General features: G+C 62.2%; 4 protein-coding genes across 7 annotated transcripts; 2 read left to right on the forward strand and 2 right to left on the reverse strand.

Annotated features, from left to right (window-relative positions):
* Nucleotides 1-139: 139 nt before the first annotated feature.
* On the forward strand, nucleotides 140-2326 carry SYNGR2 (synaptogyrin 2). Its single transcript, XM_085240456.1, has 4 exons — nucleotides 140-279; nucleotides 553-790; nucleotides 982-1121; nucleotides 1193-2326. Exons 1-4 carry the CDS (start codon nucleotides 178-180, stop codon nucleotides 1388-1390), a joined length of 678 nt encoding a protein of 225 aa, XP_085096582.1. The 5' UTR covers nucleotides 140-177; the 3' UTR covers nucleotides 1391-2326.
* Nucleotides 2327-2553: 227 nt separating this feature from the next.
* Nucleotides 2554-5352, reverse strand: TK1 (thymidine kinase 1). The gene is made up of 7 exons (XM_085240457.1): nucleotides 5197-5352; nucleotides 4921-4952; nucleotides 4733-4846; nucleotides 4557-4650; nucleotides 4363-4452; nucleotides 4163-4282; nucleotides 2554-4041 (listed from the first exon to the last, which is right to left on the reverse strand). Exons 1-7 carry the CDS (start codon nucleotides 5260-5262, stop codon nucleotides 3883-3885), a joined length of 675 nt encoding a protein of 224 aa, XP_085096583.1. The 5' UTR covers nucleotides 5263-5352; the 3' UTR covers nucleotides 2554-3882.
* Nucleotides 5353-5486: 134 nt separating this feature from the next.
* Nucleotides 5487-8936, forward strand: AFMID (arylformamidase). 2 transcript variants are annotated; one of them, XM_085240451.1, is made up of 11 exons: nucleotides 5487-5739; nucleotides 5835-5925; nucleotides 6056-6160; nucleotides 6230-6278; nucleotides 6469-6554; nucleotides 6628-6700; nucleotides 7042-7139; nucleotides 7405-7483; nucleotides 7709-7844; nucleotides 8183-8323; nucleotides 8486-8936. In XM_085240451.1, exons 1-11 carry the CDS (start codon nucleotides 5710-5712, stop codon nucleotides 8513-8515), a joined length of 918 nt encoding a protein of 305 aa, XP_085096577.1. In that variant the 5' UTR covers nucleotides 5487-5709; the 3' UTR covers nucleotides 8516-8936. The 2 variants fall into 2 exon arrangements, with proteins under 2 accessions (XP_085096577.1, XP_085096578.1); XM_085240452.1 differs by having other exon boundaries at nucleotides 8219-8323.
* A 415-nt stretch (nucleotides 8937-9351) lies between these two features.
* Nucleotides 9352-12775, reverse strand: LOC100547437 (uncharacterized). Of its 3 annotated transcripts, XM_085240431.1 has the most exons (8): nucleotides 12268-12773; nucleotides 11964-12088; nucleotides 11732-11815; nucleotides 11250-11338; nucleotides 10867-11052; nucleotides 10656-10793; nucleotides 10382-10574; nucleotides 9352-10210 (listed from the first exon to the last, which is right to left on the reverse strand). In XM_085240431.1, exons 1-8 carry the CDS (start codon nucleotides 12408-12410, stop codon nucleotides 9879-9881), a joined length of 1290 nt encoding a protein of 429 aa, XP_085096557.1. In that variant the 5' UTR covers nucleotides 12411-12773; the 3' UTR covers nucleotides 9352-9878. The 3 variants fall into 3 exon arrangements, with proteins under 3 accessions (XP_085096557.1, XP_085096558.1, XP_085096559.1); XM_085240432.1 differs by lacking the exons at nucleotides 11250-11338; nucleotides 11732-11815 and adding an exon at nucleotides 11637-11731 and having other exon boundaries at nucleotides 12268-12775; XM_085240433.1 differs by lacking the exon at nucleotides 11732-11815 and having other exon boundaries at nucleotides 12268-12774.
* Between the last annotated feature and the right edge of the window lie 5296 nt (nucleotides 12776-18071).

Here is an 18071-nt window from a genome sequence, read left to right on the forward strand (position 1 = left end):
GCACTACCGCGTGGAGCCGCTCCCGCCGCGCCGGCGCCGGTCGCCCCCGGAGCCCCTCCCAGCACCAGCCGGGGCGGGGCGGGCCCAGCAGGTGGCGGCGGCGGCGGCGGCAGCGCCCGGCCCTCCCGGGGCGGTGCCGCGCAGGAGCGGCGGTAGCGCGGCGGCGGCGACGGCGCGATGGAGGGCGGCGGCGCGTACGGGGCGGCCAAAGCCGGCGGTGCCTTCGACCCGGTGCGCTTCGTGCAGCAGCCGCAGGTCCTGGCGCGCATCGCCAGCGCGGTGAGTGCGGCCCTGCGCTGCTGCGTCGTGCGGCCGAACCCGGCCTTCCTTTCTCTTTCCCTTTCCCTCCCGTCTCCGAGGCCCGGTCCGGCCCGGCTGTGCTTCCCCTCCCTTCCCGCGGCCTTCCCCTCCCTTCCCGCGGCCTTCCCCCCATGCCCGGCCATAGTCACGGGGCACTCAGCTGAGCCCGGGGCGGTGCGGGGCTCGGGCAGCCCCCGACGGGGCCCCTCTGCTCCGGGGCCGCCCCCTGACGCCGCCGCTGCCGCCCCGCAGGTGTTCGCCCTGATCGTGTTCGCCTGCCTGGTCGGGGAGGGCTACACCAACTCGCCCCGCTCCTCGCAGCTCTACTGCGTCTTCAACCACAACGAGGACGCCTGCCGCTACGGCATCGGCATCGGCGTGCTCGCCTTCCTGGCTTGCATTTTCTTCTTCATGGTGGACGCCTACTTCCCGCAGATCAGCAGCGCCGCCGACCGCAAGTACCTGGTGCTGGCCGACCTCGGCTTCTCGGGTACGGCCTGGGCCGGGCTCCCGGCAATGGCGGTCCCGTGACGTGGCTGCGCGGTGCCTGGCGCAGGGAGCTGCCGCTGGCCCGGTGCCTGCAGGCCGTGTGCTGCCAGCCCCGGGGAGCGGCGGGGTTTCGGGAGCAGCAGGGCTCTGGCAGCAGCAGGATACAGCCCTCACACCCTCATCCCCCCACAGGGCTCTGGACCTTCCTTTGGTTTGTTGGCTTCTGCTTCCTGACCAACCAGTGGGCCTGGACGCACGATGAGGATGTACGCATCGTGGCCGACTCGGCGCGTGCCGCCATCACCTTCAGCTTCTTCTCCATCTTCTCATGGGTGAGTGCTGGGGGGGCTCCACGGGGGTCTTCTGCTTAGCGCCGGGCTCTGACAGGCTCTGCCTTCTGCAGGGCCTCCTGATCACCTTCGCCTACAAGCGGTATAAGATGGGGGTGGAGGACTTTGCGCACAACTACGTCGACCCCTCGTCAGAGGTCTCCACGCCGTACTCCAGTTACCCCAACATCAGCCACGACAGCTACCAGCAGCCGCCCTTCACTCAGACCACAGATGCCACCGAGGGCTACCAGCCACCGCCGGTGTACTGAGTCCGGCCCGCAGGGATGGCTGTACAAGTGCAATTTTCTCTCGTGGGGTGGGAAGGGAGGGACCTATAACTTGAATGGGGAAGGGGGCAGGAGGGTGATGGTTGCTCTGTGTGAAGATCACTGGGGTTGGGTGGGTGCTGGGGCAGAGGGTAGGGCCTGGTGCCCGTGGTGGGGCCGTGTGCTCCTTGCTGTGAAGCATTGATGGCTGAGTAGAACCTGCTGTGCACAGCCGGCTCCCCTGGGGTGGGGGGAGGAGGGGTTGGTGCTCTGGAACGACAGAGCCCGAGCCCCACTGCTGTGCCTCTGGGGGAGTAATGGTGAGCACCCCTTGTTCCCTCCCAGTGCTGCTGCCTTGTCCAACTCTGCTGACTGCAGTCCCCAGGTGCCACCTTTAACTGCTGTAGCATCTGTCCCAGCACAGCTGCACGGTGCAGTCCAGCTCCTGCCTGCCACTGGGTTTGCGTGCCTTCCTCTCCTGCTTCAGCTGCTGCTGGCTGAGCTTGATACCAAAGCCTCATCTTCTGAATATGCACCCTTGTGCTGTGCCTTCCCCAGAGCCTGCACGGGAGTAGCTGGCACTCAGTGATTTGGGATCTGTGGGAGTGGTGGGTGCTGGGCTCACAGCAGGGCAGCTCCCTTTCCCCCACAGCATCTCCCTGCCGACTGCAGGCCCTGTGTCTGTTTCCCAAGGGTCTCCCCATGCCCTGCTCACTGCTGTCCGAGCCGTGCCCTGCTCAGCAGCCACTGTCCCCAGGCTGGGTGCTGTGCTGTGCCTCCGCGTGGGCCGTGGCTTGTCTCAGGTTGTGTGCTGCTGTGCCTGTTGTGAAGCTGTTCCCAGCAGCAGTGTGAGGTATGTGAGCTGTAGCTGCTGGGGCTGATATTCAACTATGCCTTTGTCACTGTAGAGATGGAATAAACTTTTTCACCTAGCCGCCACCTGTGTTTCTTCTCTGAAGAACTGGGTTCTTCCCCTCTCCTGTGTGCCGGGGGGGGCTCCGTGGGGGAGCTGTGGAGCTGGTGCCTGTTGTGCTATCAACAAGCTCACGCCAGCTCCTATTTTTAGCAAGGCTTGCTGCTCCTCGGGACAGCCTGAGCAACATCAGTGCCGTGTGACCAGCAGCCAGCACACATTGCTGCTTTGTGAACAGGAAAGCCACACGCTCTGAAAAGACACCGGCAATTTTATTAAGTTACTTATTAATCTAGAATACAAGCACTACTGCCTGTTCCTCATCCCTAAAAGGAAGGCCCAGGCCTGACAAGGGTTTGTGAACACCATGGCTGTAATTGCATTAATTAACACCAAGGAACTGAGGTTTCTGAGTCTTCTATCTGGGCAGCTGCCTGCTCCTCAGTACAGTAGTAAACAAGTATTGTAGAAAGCACTGTATTTGAGAGGGGATTGACAAAGCCCAACCAGAACCAAGAGCTGCTGCTCAGAGCTCAAGGAATCTGATGAGAAAAAGCACTTTATACAAGTAGTAAAAATTCCTTCCCGAAGCTAAGTCAAGCAAAAGGAGAGGAGTCTTTAGGTGTTACAGCAAGGAAAGCAGCAGGCTCAAGAATTCTTGGAAGGCTGAGAAGGAAGCAGAACACAAGTAGAGCTGAGAACCATCCATGCAAAGGAAAGACCCTTTTCCAGGTAGCTGGATCTTCAGAGGAACAGTAGCCCAACTCTCTACAGTTTAATTCTTGATCCCCCAAACCTTCCTCAGCTCACTTAAGCCCTATGAAATGGCTGCACCAAGCTTGAATTTGTGTAGAAAATGCTTTTTAATTTCAAAGGCTAGGAGTCAGGCTGACAACACAAGCCTTCCTTCTCCCCTCCTCCATTTAAAAACAAAACAAAAACAAAAACCATGTATTCACAGCAAATTTAACAGCAAGCTAATTGGCTATACACAATTGTTAAGAGATTGCAAAGGGCCAGGCTGCTGCTCTGTGTCAGTTGAAGTTGTGCCACTGTTGTCTAGAAAGGGAAGGGGCATGTCTTCAGGCTATATTAAAAAGGAAGTGGCTTTCGGAAGCCAAGTTACTGTACGCTGTCGTAAGAAACCCAGAATTTAGCAGCAGCACATGAGAAAAGGCTGTTTGCAGGCAAGTGACCTGGCTACCAGTGACGAGTCTGAACACGTGCCAGGAGCAGGAGAGCAGACCAGGCAAGTTGTCAGTGCCCCACAGCCTGGGTTGGTGTGGCAGCTTTCCAGCATGTTTGTATGGCAGCATCAGTAATTAAATCTCTTTTCCATGTTCTGGGAAAGGAACTCCCTTTTAGTCAGACTGTTTTCAGCTCCCCCTGGCATCAGGTCCAGCTGATTGCCCTCTTTCCTGGCACTTGGAGCAGAGGAAGAGCAGCCTGGTTTGGCAGGTAGAGCTATGGCATGTGACCGTTTTGATAAAGGGGGGAAACCAGATCTGAAGTCCAGGAGCTGCAACATTTAGCTTCTTTCTTTGAATCCTTCCCCCCCCTCTTCCACACTGGAGTGTAGCAATCAAGAAGCAAAGATCTTCCGTGAGACTGGCATATCCAGCTGCTTCACCCCCATGGGCACATTCTCCTTGTTTTCTGACCCAAGCTGTTGAGGCCTTTTCTGGAAGTAACAAGCTCGGCAGACGGAGTGGTATTTGTCTGCTCCTCCAATCACTTCAACCTATCAAGGAAAGCAGAAGAATGATTCTGCAGAGATCAGCTTACCTGAGAAGAAGCTTTCTAGACTAGCAGAGCTGGCAAGGTGAAGCTGCTGAAGAGCTTTGTGTTCCAAGGGAACTCACCTCCCTTTCTGCTCCCAGCCTCTTTGTGTAGGAGGCCTCTCGGTAGCACTCCATGCACACAGCGTTCAGCTTCACCACGCTCTCAGCCAGTGGGACCAGGTTCAGAATGCTCCCAAAAGCCTGCACCGAGACAGAGGCTGTTGGTTGAGTCTGGTGAGATTCCCAGTGTAGCTGCTGTACTAAAATTAAAGCATTTTTACCTTTCTCTGGAAAGTCCCATCAAGAGCAGCAACAATGACAGTTTTCCCAGCGTTGGCCATCTTTTCACAGAACTCCACAATGTCTGGGAACTACAGGAGGTACAGAAACAGCAGCTTCAGGAGGAAGAAGGGGCAGTGCTCTGCTCCAGGTCAAGCAGTGCACACCCCAGACCCTGCCCTGGCCACACACTTACAAACTGCCCTTCATCAATGCCAATGACTGCAGAGCCCAGCGCCTCCTGGTACACATCCTTAAGGGCACAGGCAGGGCGGGCCTCCATGGTGTTCCTGAGGGGGAACAGAGGGAGAGGGTGAGCCAGGCAGCCCAGCCACAGGTCCACGGGCGCAAATCCTCCTGCCCACAGCTCACCTGTCATGCGTGGAGACACCAGTGGTGCAGTAGCGGGTGTCCTTGGCGTATTTCACCAGCAGACACTGGTACTGAGCGAGCTGGAAGCGCCGCACGCGCCGCATGAGCTCTGTGCTGCAAGAGCAGGAGTCAGCAGATCCAGCCACAGCCTGCTCCAGCCCAGCCCAGGCCATCCCGCCCCACCTTACCTCTTCCCAGAGAACATGGGGCCGAAGATCACCTGGAGGCAGAGCCACACGGTCAGTGGTGAGGTGCCGGACCGCCATCACCGCGCTGCAGCACTTCAGCCCCCACACGGCCCGGCCGCCCCGTCGCCCCGCACAGCCGCGGCACCTAACCATCCCCAGCCCGGCCCTCCATTACCGGTACCGCGCAGCCCCCGGGACTCGGCATCCCGTCGCAGCCGACCCGGCCCCACCAATTCCGGCTCCGCCTGCACCCAGCGGCCCCGCCCCGGCCGGTACCTGGATCTGCCCACGCGGGCGGCTGGGTGAGCCGGGATGCACGCCGGGCACGGTCAGACAGCTCATGTCTGCGCCGCTCCTCACAGACCGACCGACCAACCGATTGAGTGACTCACAGCCCGCGCGCGCGCCGCCGGGCCGGCCAATCCGCGACAGCTTCACGCCCACGGACTGCCGCCGCCGGCCAATCCGAGCAGAGTTGTCCCCGCAGCGCCGACCAATCCGGGCGCAGGCGGGAGAATTCTCATTTCTCGCCGCGCTCCCACGGAGCGAGCCACCTTCCCGGCGTGCCCCGCGTGGGGCTTTGACGTCATCGCCTCGTCTGCGGGGTCAAAGGCCTCAGCTCGGCCCCGCTGCCCGGCCCGGCCTGACCCGACACCCGGCGGCCAATGGCTGCGGGCCCGGCCCGGCCTGCCCCGACACCCGGCGGCCAATGGCCGAGGGGCGGCCCCGCCCAGTGCCCCGACCCGGCCCGGCCGCCAGCGGCAGCGGGGCCGGGTGGTTGAAGAGGAGATGGGACGGTGGCAGGACATGGATCTGGAGGTGCGGGGCGCGGGGCTGGCCGGGCTGAAGCCAACTCCGGTGCCCCGGGTCCGGCCGCCCCCCCCCCGTGCAGCTCCGCGTCCGTGTGCCCGCAGGAGCTGGAGGAGCAGTACTCGCCCAGCCGCTGGTCCCGCCGTATGGACAGCGAGAGCGTCATCCAGGCCCACATCGATGTGATGACCGCAGGTGGGGGGGCGCGGCCGGGCCCGGCGGGCGGCACCGAGATGGGCACAGCCCCAACCCGGGCCTGCAGAGCTCACCACGGAGGTGGGGTGCTGCCTACGGCCCGCGGGCTGATTCTTCCCCGGCCCTGCAGGAACACAGAAGGCCCAGGCTGCTGCACGAACCTCGCTGCACGTCCCCTATGGAGATGGGGATGGGGAGAAGCTTGACATTTATTTTCCTGCGGACTCTTCTGAAAGTAGGTGGTGGGCACGGTGACTGGGGGGTGAGGTCATGTCTGTGTGCTTATATGTGCTGTGCTGTGCAGCTTTCCCGGTCTTCGTCTACATCCATGGTGGATACTGGCAGTGCTTGAGGTAAGACAGACTTCTGATATAGGCTCCCTTGAGAAGGGAGCTCCCAGGCCTCCTTTACATCTTCATTCTCTAGAGAACAACACTAAACCCAGAGTTTGGTATCCTGGACCCAATGGCCATCCCAGCCAGCTCCATGGGGACATCTATCTGTCCCCTGGAGCTCGGCAGCTTCTCTCTCCCCACCCTCCAGTAAGGATGCGTCAGGTTTTGCAGCCCCTGCGCTGCTGTCACGGGGCATTGCAGTGGTGGCCATGGGTTACGACATCGCTCCCAAAGGTAGGCAGGGCCCAGTGGGGGCCATGACTTCCCCCGATGGCCTGGTGCCCACCTGGCTCTGCATTCTGCCCAGGCCACATGGATGCGATGGTGCTCCAGGTGCGGCGCAGCCTTGCCTTCCTGGTGAAGCAATACCACAGGATCAGGTGGGCAGCATGCAGTGCCCTATGTCCCTGTCCCCTGTGCCAGCAGCCTCTACTGCTTCTGTCTCGTCTCTCAGGCAGATTGTGTCCCTGTTGCTCCCTGGGTGGATTATTGCATGGGGGTGGCTGTGACAGAAACAGGACGGGGTGGGGAAGCCCTGAGTTATGATAAAGACCACAGTGCCTTGGTGCAGCACCACTGACTGTACTCCTTTGTCAAAGTACAATGGCTCAGTTGATGGACTGGGAAATATGACCAGTCTGCAGCCCCTGGGGCACTGCAACTGGGGTGTCCCCAGCATGTAACGTGCTTTTTCTTCATGCTTATGGCTCCTTCTCTCTAGGGGTATTTACTTGTGTGGGCACTCGGCAGGGGCTCACCTGGCAGCGATGGTCTTGTCCACAGACTGGGCAGAATTTGGAGTGGTTCCAGATATCAGAGGTAGTGCTTTTAGAGACCCCTGTTCTGGAGGGCTGGTGTTCAGCACCAGGGGGCTGCACCCGGGCATCTCCCACTTTACTGTTCTGTGATCTGTTAAGCTGATCACTTGCTTCAGCTGGTTGCATCTTGCATGTATTGGGGGAAGAAGAATCTGAGCTCCTGGTGCAGCTCAGCAGCCTCCCTCTATCCCTCTAGAGCCATGGAGACTTGGGCATAAGGAGGCCTGAACTGCAGAGCCATTCACCCACCACATCTGTGTTTGCAGGAGCTGTTCTGGTGAGCGGTGTGTACGACTTGGAGCCCCTTCTGCACACCTACGTGAATGATGCACTGAACATGAGCCTGTGAGTCTGTCTGCTGTAGGGACAGCATATGGAAAATGGCATGGGCAGCTTGTGAGCATGTGTGGCTTTGGTCAGCGCAGCCTATGGGCAAACACCTGCAGCTTTGTAGCCTGCTCTGCCCATGCATGCAGGCCCTGCACCCTCTGTCTTGCTGGTGCACGCTGCTGAGGGTGTGGGGGTACACACAGGCACACACTGGCTGTCACTGCAGTGTCTCCTCCCCAGGGAAGTGGCCCAGAGGAACAGCCCCATCCTGTGTGTCACACAAGCAGTGCCTGTGGCTGCATCCTGTGAGGTGGTTGTGGCTGTGGCCCAGCACGACTCCCCGGAGTTCCGCAGGCAGTCACAGGAGTACAGCCAGGTGAGCTATGCAGGGATGCTGTGTGGGCTGCCCTACTTGCTCCTTCTGCAAATCCTAAAGTGAAAGGGGCTCTGGCTTGGAGATTTCTGAGCTGGTAATGCAGAGCTACAAAGAAGAGAGTGGGGCTGGCTGCACTGCTGAATCAGGACTGCCTCCTGCTTTGGGAAGGTGCCTCTTCTTGCCATCGGGCCCAGCTCTTCCTTCCAGTCAGCTCTGGTGATGAAGAGCTCACATGCTGTATCAGAGTAGTATTTCTGCTGCTGGTGTGATGACCACCCTCATCAGGGAGAATGCTGGTCCTTGCTGAGCCATTGCTCGTGCTGTGCTGTGGGGTCCAGCTGGGGTCCCCCTTGCCAGCACTGATCTCTCCACAGGCTCTGCGCTTAGCTGGTTGGTCTGTCTCTCTGTTGGATCTTGCCAGCGTGGATCACTTTGACATCATTGAGAAGTTGTCAGAGGAAACTTATGTCCTCACTCAGGTAAGGGGGAGAGGCTCTGTCCTCCAGCCACCATTTTTTGCTGTCCTGAGTACAGCTCAGAGCTGCCAGGCCGGAAGGGAGGCAGTTGCAATGGGTGTTTTCTCCCAGCGTGAGGCGCTGTGGGGCCAGGCACCATTCACAGCATTTGGTTCCTCATCCCAGGTGATCCTGAACATGATTGCAAGAGCTTGATGACATGTTGGAACAAACTGGAGATGCACACCACAGCTCTGTGCAGTGACAGGCAGCCTTCGTGCACTCTGCCCTGTGCTTGTCCTTGTTTCCTCTTTCCAGCCCATTGGGTCCCCTGTGGCACAGGGCAGTTGCTGCCTCAGGATACCATTCTTGGTTCTATAAGGGGCAGATGAGCCTCCACTGTTCCTCCCAGCCTGCCAGCAGGAGGCCCTCACAGGAAGAGAGCTCCACTTAGCACAAGCAAGTGATGATGTTCCTTCATTGAGGTGTTCCTGTGCTTTGTGGATGTTCTCAGAGCTGGACCATCTGTGGTGTGCAGGGCTGCCTGCCTGCTGTGGGTCTGTCTGCTGTCTGGATGTTGAAGTTTGTTCCTTGAAGCTGCTAATTGCCAATACAAAATAAAATAGGAATAAGTGCTGCCTGGCTGGAAATCTTGGGAACACGTAACTGTGCTCAGCTATTGAGCATACTTAGCTGATGCACGGAGAAGCTGCTCTGTGGCAGAGCTTGGGTCCTGAGGAGGGCAGTTCTGTGCCAGTCAGCAGGGAGAGCACCACTCAGCTCTTTGTGCACACAGGCAGAGGGGCCTTGCAGCGACACAGCCACTGTCACAGGGTGCAACAGCAGCATTTACAGGAGCTGCCTGCAGGCAGAGCTGTGCCTGGGACAGCCCTGGTCAGATGGGAGCTCTGCCGCTGGGAAGTAGCTGTGTTCCTGTGTCTGTGAGGCACCTGCATGTTCTCAGGAGCACTTCTCCTTCCATAAAGACCTCCAGGCCTTGGCAGTGTCTCTGCTGCAGAGTAAGGGGAGGAGCATCTTTGGGGAAAAAAACATTCTGCATTGCCAAAAAATGTTTATTTAGACCCTAATTGCCTCTGTAGACCATTAAGAACTGTGCTGAGCACAGAAGGCTGCAGCCTTCAGAAGGCTCTTCTTGTCCTGCTGTTCTTGTGCAGCATGACCCAGAGGCCCTGGATGCTGCTATGCTATGTGGAGTGGGCCGTGGCAGCCCCAGCTGCTGTGGGCTGAGGACTGGAGTGCTTGGGATGGCCCATGATGGATGGGAAGCAGCCTTGGCATGGCCAGGCTGGTGGTGTGAGCTGTGGGCACGTCTGGGAAGGAACTTGCCCCAGGAGGTGTGGTGCTCCTTTGGGAAGCTGTGAACTGCGGTCTCCCTAGGGTTGGGCTTGCATGCTGGCTTGCAGGGGTGGAGATGGTGCTGCAGCTGGTTGGGAACATGCCTGGAGCACACTGTGGGAGGTCCCGGTCCCTTTGCCAGCAGCTGCCCCAGCCCACATGCTTGCCTGCTGCAACCCGGCAGGGATGGCTCTCCCACGGGGCTGGGAGGAGGCACGCTCCATCAATGCTCTCCTGTGCCACGAGGACTGGAGCCCCAGCCCTGGGCCAGCTTCTCCTGACACTTTCTGGCCACAAAGCTCAGCTTGTTCAGAGCGAGCTCAGTGTCATGGGCTGAGACATCGCAGTGCCAGACCGCACGGACAGTGCGCTCCGACCAGGGGAACAGCAGGACGCTGACAGCGCAGCCCGTCTCAGCCAGCTCCTCCTCGCTCACTGCCTGCAGGTATGTGCAGAGCTCTGCTGGGGGCAGCCCCTTCACTTCCACCATCACGATGTTCGTCTCTACAGCCGCCAAGCTGACAGAGCAGAGAGGCGAGTTCAGCTCCTTGATGCCTGTGGAGGTGCAGGCTGTCAGGCTGCCAGCTCAGTGCTCCAGCAGGAGGCTGCTCAGGCACTGCCACCCATCCACAAGTGTAGGACCACAGCTCCTGCAGCTGTGCACTGAGCCTGAAGGGGAGCGAGTTTATGCTGATGACACCAAACGTCCCGAGGAAGCTGAGTTACCTTGAGCGAAGCGGCGGGCGTTGTCGTGGTCTCTGCGCAGCGTTTCCTCTGCCTGCTCCAACCCGATGCGGGCAGCAGCCGCCAGCACACCCGCCTGCCTCATCCCTCCTCCCAGCAGCTTCCGCACCCTCCAGGCCTCTGCCACAAATGCCCGGCGTCCGGCAAGCACGGCCCCGGCCGGGGCACCCAGGCCCTGCAGATCCAGGAGGCTGGTGTGAGTGCTGCCCACAGCCTGAGCCCCGTGTCCCGCCCCGGGCTCCCTGTGTGAGCTCACCTTGGAGAAGCACAGGGACACAGAGTCGCAGTGCTGGGTGATGCGGGCCGGCTCCACGTCCTGGGCCACCGCTGCGTTCATCAGCCGTGCTCCATCCATGTGCACCCGCAGCCCGTAGCGCTCAGCGAGCAGGCGTACCTGGTTGTGGGCACAGCTGCTGTGAGCTGTGCTGTGCCGTGAGGACCCTCCCAGCCCCGCCTGCAGCTCCCACCTGCTGCAGGTATGTGAGAGGCAGTGCCCGGCCGCCTGCTGAGCTGTGCGTGTTCTCCAGGCAGATGAGCTCAGGGCGGGGGTGGTAGCGGCTGCCATGGGCCTCACGGACGATCAGCTCCAGCTGCTCCAGATCCAAGGTACCGTCAGGAAGGTCTGGCAGCGCCTGTGAGTGGACCCCTGCGACCTGCGCGGGCAGCAGAGCTGGAGAGAGGCTGCCCTGCCATCCCTTGTCCCTCCGTCTCCAGTCCATCAGCCCCAGTCGTGGCTCGGGTGATGCTGTCACAGACCCGAAGGGGACCTCCCTGCAGCCAGAGGAGGGCAGCAGCAAGCCGCTGTCTGCCCCCGGGCACCCCCTCACTTCCCCAGCAGCGCAGCACCCACCTGTGCAGCCCCGCCGTGCTCATAGACGTGCAAATGGGCCTGGGCACCCAGCAGCAGCTGAGCCCCTCTGCGCTGGCAGTGGCACATCACTGAGGGAAGAGAGGAGTGAGCACAGTGTGTGAGTGTGGGGCTGGGTGCCCCCCCCGCCCTCCCGGCAGGAAAGGATTCACTCATCTGCAATGGGTAGAGGGAGAGTGGCCCCAGAGTGGTGTTGCAGTGCTGCAGCTTTCATGTGCATGGGGCTGAGTGCGATGCAGGGTCTGCACCTGTTGGAGGTGTGGAAGCTGCCGTTCCCCCAGCCCTCCTCTGCGGCCATTAGGGTGAAAAGCATAGCAGCTTTTTGAGCAGGACCAGGACTCTCCCAGAGAGGAGTGGGACTGCTTGTACCTTTTCCATCCTTTGCAGGGGGGCCATGAACCAGCTCCCAGCTCGTACCCTGGGATGCAGGGCAGGGAGAGCAAATCTACGCACTGGGCACTCACCTGCAATGAGGTTTGCCATTGTAGCCGTGGGTACAAAAAGGGCATCCTCCATCCCCAAGATCCTCGCAGCCAGCTGCTGCAGCTCTGAATAGAAGAAACGTGCAGAACAAGGGTGGGAAAGAGGTGTGCACTACAGCCCTATGTGCTCCAGACGTCTCCTCCCCAGCACAGCCCTTGGCTCGGCCAAGGGGGAGTGTGACAGTGCAGCAAGGGCTGCCGGCCCCGCGCTCACCGTTGACCGTAGGGTCCTCGCCGTAGTCGTCGTCCCCCACGGCGGCCCGGGCCATGGCACTGCGCATAGCGGGGCCGGGCTGCGTGACGGTGTCGCTGCGCAGATCCACCACGTGCTGCGGGCGCCTGCGGGGACAGCGAGCGGAGGGGTGGTCTGTGCTGCTGGGGAGGGGCTGCCCACCCCTGACCCACCACCCCTCCCACGCCCCGCTGCGCCGAACCGAACCCGAACCGCCACCGCTTCCTGCCCCGAGAACAGCACCCCCCCGGGTGGGACCGAGCCCGGCCGCGACCTCCGCACGCACCCGAGCGCCGCTCCGCCCCGCAGCGACCCCGCGCCGCCCCCGGTCCCGCCGTCCCCCGCCATGGCCGCGCCGCCGCGGCGGGACCGCGCTCCGTGCAATAGCGCCCGGCGGAGCGCAGCCCCCGCGCCCCGCGCCGCCAGCATCGCCGGGACCGCCGGGACCGCCCCGCCGCAAGGGCTCCCGGGGCACGTAGTCCACGGCTCCGCTGCCCGCGCTCGTGCGTTCCCCCCACCGAGCCCGCGCCGGGGTCCCCGTCCCAGCGCTCCCGTGGGAAGGTACAGAAAGGACCCCGGGGCACCCGCCTCGCAGCAGCCTCCCCAGCCCACGCCTCTGTCCCTGTGCCGGGGGCAGGCTGGGGCTGTGGGGAGGCACCGCTCGGTGCAATTTGCTCAGTGTGCCTCGGCCCCGCTGGCCGATCCCGGGGGGCACAGGGCTGCCAGGCCCTGCCCGGCCACGTGCTGCGGCTCTGCGCGCACACGGAGCTGCGCGTTCAATGGCGATGGCTGCTGCTGCGCTGCTGACGGGAAAGGCACAGAGTGACCTTTGCTGATGGGAATCGGCTCCAGCTTCTGATTGCATCTGCCCTGCAAACAGCTGACACGCGGCCCTGTGGCACTGCCGGGTGCTTGTGGCTCGGGGCCGTGCTGGTGTCAGCTGTGGGCAGTGCTGCGATGCTCAGCACTTTCTCCTGGCACTGAGAAGGGGGATCCGTGGGCATCTGGCTGCTGGCATCAACCCATGTGGTGCACAATGGGGCACGTGCACAGAATGGCAGTGAGACCCTCGCCTCATCCCATCGGGCAGGAGGCCACACGTGGGATGCTGTGCAGGACGGAGCCATCCTTCAGGGCTCTGTGGGGAACACCCTGTAGCACTCAGCAGCTTCCAGCCAGCACTGGGGGTTGGGTGCAGGTGTCCATCCCTCCCATTGCACCTCCCTGTGCCATGTCCCCAGTGCACTGCCCGTGCTACCGCTGCCCTTCTCCTCCATCGCCCGACTACAGGCCCTGCATTGGAGCCCCCACAGCCCCCGGCTCAACTGCAGCTGTCACCCTGCCGATGAGTGAGCCATAAACAGTCCTTCACGGAGACGTTTTTCACACACAGGGCCACATGTTAACAGTTTTTCTTTATTTACTGCCTCCATTTCCTCTTTGTTCCAGGAACTTGTCCTCCAACTTCAAGCCGCTCATGATTAGGCAAAAAGGCCTCTAATCTCCCCGATCTGATTTACCGTCACTGAGAGCAGGCGCTTCCCGTTACTGGCCCTGGACCTGGGAGCAGGGCCGGCCGCACTCTGCCGGCTCCCCGCGCCTCTCCTCCCCGAGGCTCCCCTGCCGCACACGCTGCCTTCCCAGCAGCTTCCTCTTCCAGTAAGCGTGGGGCAGCCCGGGGCTGGGGAGAACGGCCGTGGCTGTGGGCAGGGGACCGCATCGCGCCCTGCTGCTGCTCCTGGCACGTGGCAGCTCCATGGCAGCCGCTGTGTGGCGAGGCTCCTCGACAGTGCCCGTGTCCCGCGAGCCCCTGGGGCTCTGCTTGTGCTGCTCTGCGGCCCCCGGTACCTGGAGACCCTGGGAGGAGGGCTCATGGCCACATATGGGGATGAGCCGAGGCCGCAGGCACGCGTGCAGCATGGGCACCGCTGGTGCCTGGCGGGTGGCCAGGGAGCTCGGTGGGAATGGGTGCTGTGTGACTCCCACCTGGCAGCTCTGTCCCCACAGCTCCCAGCCCCGCTGAGCGTGTGGCCGCTGCGGGCTGAGCTCACGCTACGAAGGTGCCTCCCCGAGGCTAAAATTAGTTGCTGAGCCCTGGCTGAGGAACGGAGCCCGCATCCCGCTGGGGAGGATCGGGTTTCCCTACGCCTCCCCCTGCCACGGGAGCTGGCAGCCGCCGGGGCGATTCCCGGAGCCGGGCCGGGCTCCCCCCTGCCTCCGGCCCCACAGGCAGCTCCAGGCACAGCCGGGTCTCGGCGCCGTGCCTATGCCCACGGCGGTGCTGTCCCGGCCCCCCCAACCCAACTCTGGGAGGTAGGGGTCTGGGAGCCACAGCTATGGCACGTTGTCCGCCCCAGCAGGTCTCTGAGGTGGGGGCTCCCCATTTGCTGCCCTGCTCCAACTGAGGCTCTTAGCACTGTGGCCAAGGATGGGTCCCACAGTGGGGCCGCTGTGGGGTTTGGGTGGTTTGGGATTGGCGCTGCTGCAGCTATGCAAGCTGTGGGACGTGCTATGCAGGGCTGCAGGATGCAGGGCTGCAGGGTGCCGCGCGAGGAGGGCTGGCCACAGTGCCTGGCGGGACTCGAGCCCCGGCCACGTGCTCAGGGTGTTTTCCTCCGGCGCTGTCTTGGCCCCGTGGCCTCGCCGTGTGCTCTGCGAGGTGTGATAACTCATCCTTTGTGCTGGAGCCCGCCGGCCTGGAGGGCCCTGCTTGGATTTGGTGGGCAGGGAAAGCACAAGTATCAATCATTCCCAAGCTGTGGGAACCGTGGAGCCAAGTGATTTCCTACTGTTGGGAACTGCAGTGCGATGCCTGGAAGCACTGGGACGTGCTGGGCTCCTGGCTTAGCCAGCCTCGGGGACAGCCAGGCCTTGGGCATGTGGTGCTGCACCATGCTGCACTGTGCCATGTGGTGCCGTGCTGTACTGTGCCATGTGCTGCTGTGCCATGTGCTGCTGCGTGATGCCATGCTGTGCCACGCTGTGCCATGTGATGCCGTGCCATATGGTGCCATGCCATATGGTGCCATGCCATACCACACTGTGCCGTGCTGCATCATGCCATGTAGTGCTGTGCTGCCACCTGTGCCAGGTCGGTTCAAGCTCCTTGGGGCACTCCAGCAGCTGCTTACACCCGCAGCTCCCAATGAATCAGAACCCAGAGCCAACCTCGCACTGGGGGAGCACCCGGCAGCACCCATCCCGTCCCGGCAGAGCACGACCGTTCATCACCAGCGCTCTCTCCCAGGGCACCACTGCCGCGCCGGGACCGGTTCCTCCCGGCGGAGCGGTCCCAGGGCTGGGCGGGGACAGCCCCGAGCCGCTGCGGACGGGGAGCCGGGCCCGGCGGGGGCTGCGTGGGACGGGGTCCGGGGGGGGCTCCGGCGATGCCTCGTTCGGCTGCCCGCCGGACTGCAGCCGCCCCGCGCCGGGCGCCCCATCCAACCTGCCGGCCGCGGGGCCGCCCGGTGACCCCTCCCTCCGCCGGCAACAACTTTTCCAGTAAAACCACTGCAGAAATCCCGGCTTCCCGACAGGCCCGCCCCTTGGCTGCCTTGGGGGGGTGGGGGCCGCGCTGCGCTTAACCCTTCCCGGGCGGGCGCAGGTGGGAGCGCGGCGGGCGGCGTGCGGGGGGCCCGGGCCGGGCACAGCCCCTGCAGCGAGCGGGGAGCTCCGACGCAGCTCCGTTGCCCTCCGGTCCCAGCCGCGGGGTGTTGGGGGAGAAGAGGCAACGGTGTCACCGCGGGAGGAGCGCACGGCCCCGGCCCCGGGGAGAACTTCGAGTCCCATCCGTGGGTTCACAGGGAGCGGAGGGATGGCAGTGCCCGCGCGGGTGATGCAGCTGTGCACTGGGATCGCTGCACGTGGATCCCGGCTGCCCTTGCACCGCTATGTTTGCACTGCGATGTGTTTCCCTTCCCAAAGTGTTGCTGACGCCGCGGGAGGAGGGACTCAGCCCCACACAGGGCAGCAGGAGCCGGGCGTGGGTTGGGAGGGATGCCCGCGTCCGAGGGGACCCGAGCACGGCCCCTTCCTGTGGGATGCAGGGCAGCCAGCACTCCCCAGCGCTGATTTCTGGGGTGCAGCCTGAACCCTGCGGGCTGCATCACCCACCACTGCAGTTCGGGAGGTGTGGGGCAGATGAGTGAAGATGGGGAGAGGAGCCCGCAGCAGGGTGGGCACAAGGTGCTGCCTCAGTCCTGGAGGAGAGGATGCAGTGGGAATTGGCAGCACGTGGGTGGATTTGAGACGTGCCTATGGCAAAGAGCAGTGCGGGCAGCATCGATTCCCCTCGCACCTGATCCCTGCTGCTGGGAGCAGCGGGCAAGTGTGAGCCATATGGATGGGCAGGCAGCCTGGCTGGCACCATCCTCAGCCCCGGTGTCCTGGGCAGCTGAGGGGCTGGGCTGGGCAGGGCATCCAAGGGAGCAGGGTGCTGTGTGGGGCTCGATGCCATGCGGTGCTGGCTGCCTGTTGTGCCCTGCCTGCTGCCAGCCCCAGCCCCACGCCGGCTGCTGTGCCGGCCCCACCAGGGCTGAGGTAAGTGCTGTAATTGTTTTCTCTGTGGCCCAAGATGAATAATTGAGAGGTCTTTGAGGAGAATTAATTAGCCCGTTTATTGGCAGTAAATGCTTTTCTCCAGATGATGAAATAGATCCTGCGCCACACATGGGGCAGGCGGATGCAGGCTGCTGAGGCTGCTCAGCAGAGTGCTGGTGCTGGGGCTGTGGGATGGCTGTGCTGCTGCTGCCCTGTGCCTGTCCCAGGACAGTGGTGGTGTGTGTGCTTCCTCACACAGCCTCATGCAGACCCTCGTGCCTGGTGCCTGCTGTGCTCTGTGCGGGGACACCAAAGGGCAGGAGGCTCTGCCTGGAAACTCCATCCATGCTGCTCTGCACCAGAGACCGGAGGCAAAGTGCAATGAGGCACAAGGGTGCAGAGGAAAGGAGCCCTGTGATGTGCCCCCATGGCTTTCTGCTGCCTCCAACCCTCCTGGGGGCTTCCTGCACAGCCCATGCTGTGTTTCCCTGCTGCCTCCTTCCTTGTGGCTGCCCCAAGCTGTGCCAGCTGGGCCTGAGGCTTGCATCTTCTCCACCTCTTCTCTCCCCGGGGCGTGAGGGGAAGGGCCATGCATGGCCAGAAATGCTTAAACAAGGATTTCCTTGTTGCTGCATGAGCTGTTTGCCTTGCTCCCAGGCCAGCCGTTAATGAGGTTTGGCAGGAGGCACTGGCAGCCCCAGCCATCGGATTTCTATAAATCAACCTGGTGCTAATGCACGGGGCTGGCTGGGGCTGCTCAGCCTTAGTGCACAGGTTTGCAGCCCATGGGCTGGTGGGTGCTGCCTGCTGGGAGGGGACCCATGCACAGCCCGTTGGGCCAGGGCTGCTCTGCCCTGTGAGGGTCAGTGCTGTCTGTGGGCTTGGGACAGTCAGATGAGCCCTTTTGGGTTTGGGGGATGTTGGAGTCAGCAGCCCCAGAGCTGACTGTGGGGTCCATCTGGGCTGTGAGCAGCTCCTGGGAGAGACATAGGCAGTCTCTGAGCATCCTGGAAGGGCAGATGGGGAGGGAGCCGTGGCTTCCCAGCAAGGCAGCAGGAGTGGCCCCTTCAGCCATTTGTTTCCAGGAAAGTGTAAAACAAAATAAAGCAGTTCCCCATGGCCAAAGTTCTGCCATATCCTGGTCCTCGCCCCTCACCTCTCTTCTTGCAGAGACCAGAGAGATTGCTGTGTGTTCAATGCCACTGGGGCAGGGGGATGGAACAGGGATGGCTCACCCCCATGTGCACCCTGCTGTGGGGTCAGGATGTGGGGTTGGTGTGGTGGCAGTACATTGCCCATACACCCCATGTACGATGCATGCCCAGCATCCCCCTGCCCTGGGCACATCAGACATGCAAAGCAGGGCAGGCAAAACACCAGCTCTCCGGGAAGCAGTGCTGCAGCTGTGGCTGGTGGGAAGCACCACCGTGCCCACAGGGCCCTGCACATGGGCCGCTTGCACCAGGGCTGCCTGCAGCAGATGTGTTGCAGCAGCCAATGCAAGGTGGTACTGGGGATGCAAGTCTGCAGCACTGGGCCGCGTCCCCAGCA

Source organism: Meleagris gallopavo, chromosome 20 (assembly GCF_905368555.1).
Source record: "Meleagris gallopavo chromosome 20, MGAL_WU_HG_1.1, whole genome shotgun sequence".
Classification (NCBI taxonomy): domain Eukaryota; kingdom Metazoa; phylum Chordata; class Aves; order Galliformes; family Phasianidae; genus Meleagris; species Meleagris gallopavo.

Coding starts and splice junctions, on each gene's coding strand:
- LOC100547437 (XM_085240431.1), bottom strand. CDS start 12,410: ATGCTGGCGGCGCGGGGCGCGGGGGCTGCGCTCCGCCGGGCGCTATTG. Junction 11,816..11,963: donor CGAGGACCCTACGGTCAACG/GTGAGCGCGGGG, acceptor TCTTCTATTCAG/AGCTGCAGCAGCTGGCTGCG. Junction 11,053..11,249: donor AGCACGGCGGGGCTGCACAG/GTGGGTGCTGCG, acceptor CTGCCCGCGCAG/GTCGCAGGGGTCCACTCACA.
- AFMID (XM_085240451.1), top strand. CDS start 5,710: ATGGGACGGTGGCAGGACATGGATCTGGAG. Junction 5,740..5,834: donor GGCAGGACATGGATCTGGAG/GTGCGGGGCGCG, acceptor GTGTGCCCGCAG/GAGCTGGAGGAGCAGTACTC. Junction 7,140..7,404: donor AGTGGTTCCAGATATCAGAG/GTAGTGCTTTTA, acceptor CTGTGTTTGCAG/GAGCTGTTCTGGTGAGCGGT.
- TK1 (XM_085240457.1), bottom strand. CDS start 5,262: ATGAGCTGTCTGACCGTGCCCGGCGTGCATCCCGGCTCACCCAGCCGC. Junction 4,847..4,920: donor CCCATGTTCTCTGGGAAGAG/GTAAGGTGGGGC, acceptor CTGCTCTTGCAG/CACAGAGCTCATGCGGCGCG. Junction 4,042..4,162: donor GGCTGGGAGCAGAAAGGGAG/GTGAGTTCCCTT, acceptor TTTCCTTGATAG/GTTGAAGTGATTGGAGGAGC.
- SYNGR2 (XM_085240456.1), top strand. CDS start 178: ATGGAGGGCGGCGGCGCGTACGGGGCGGCCAAAGCCGGCGGTGCCTTC. Junction 280..552: donor TGGCGCGCATCGCCAGCGCG/GTGAGTGCGGCC, acceptor GCCGCCCCGCAG/GTGTTCGCCCTGATCGTGTT. Junction 791..981: donor GGCCGACCTCGGCTTCTCGG/GTACGGCCTGGG, acceptor ATCCCCCCACAG/GGCTCTGGACCTTCCTTTGG.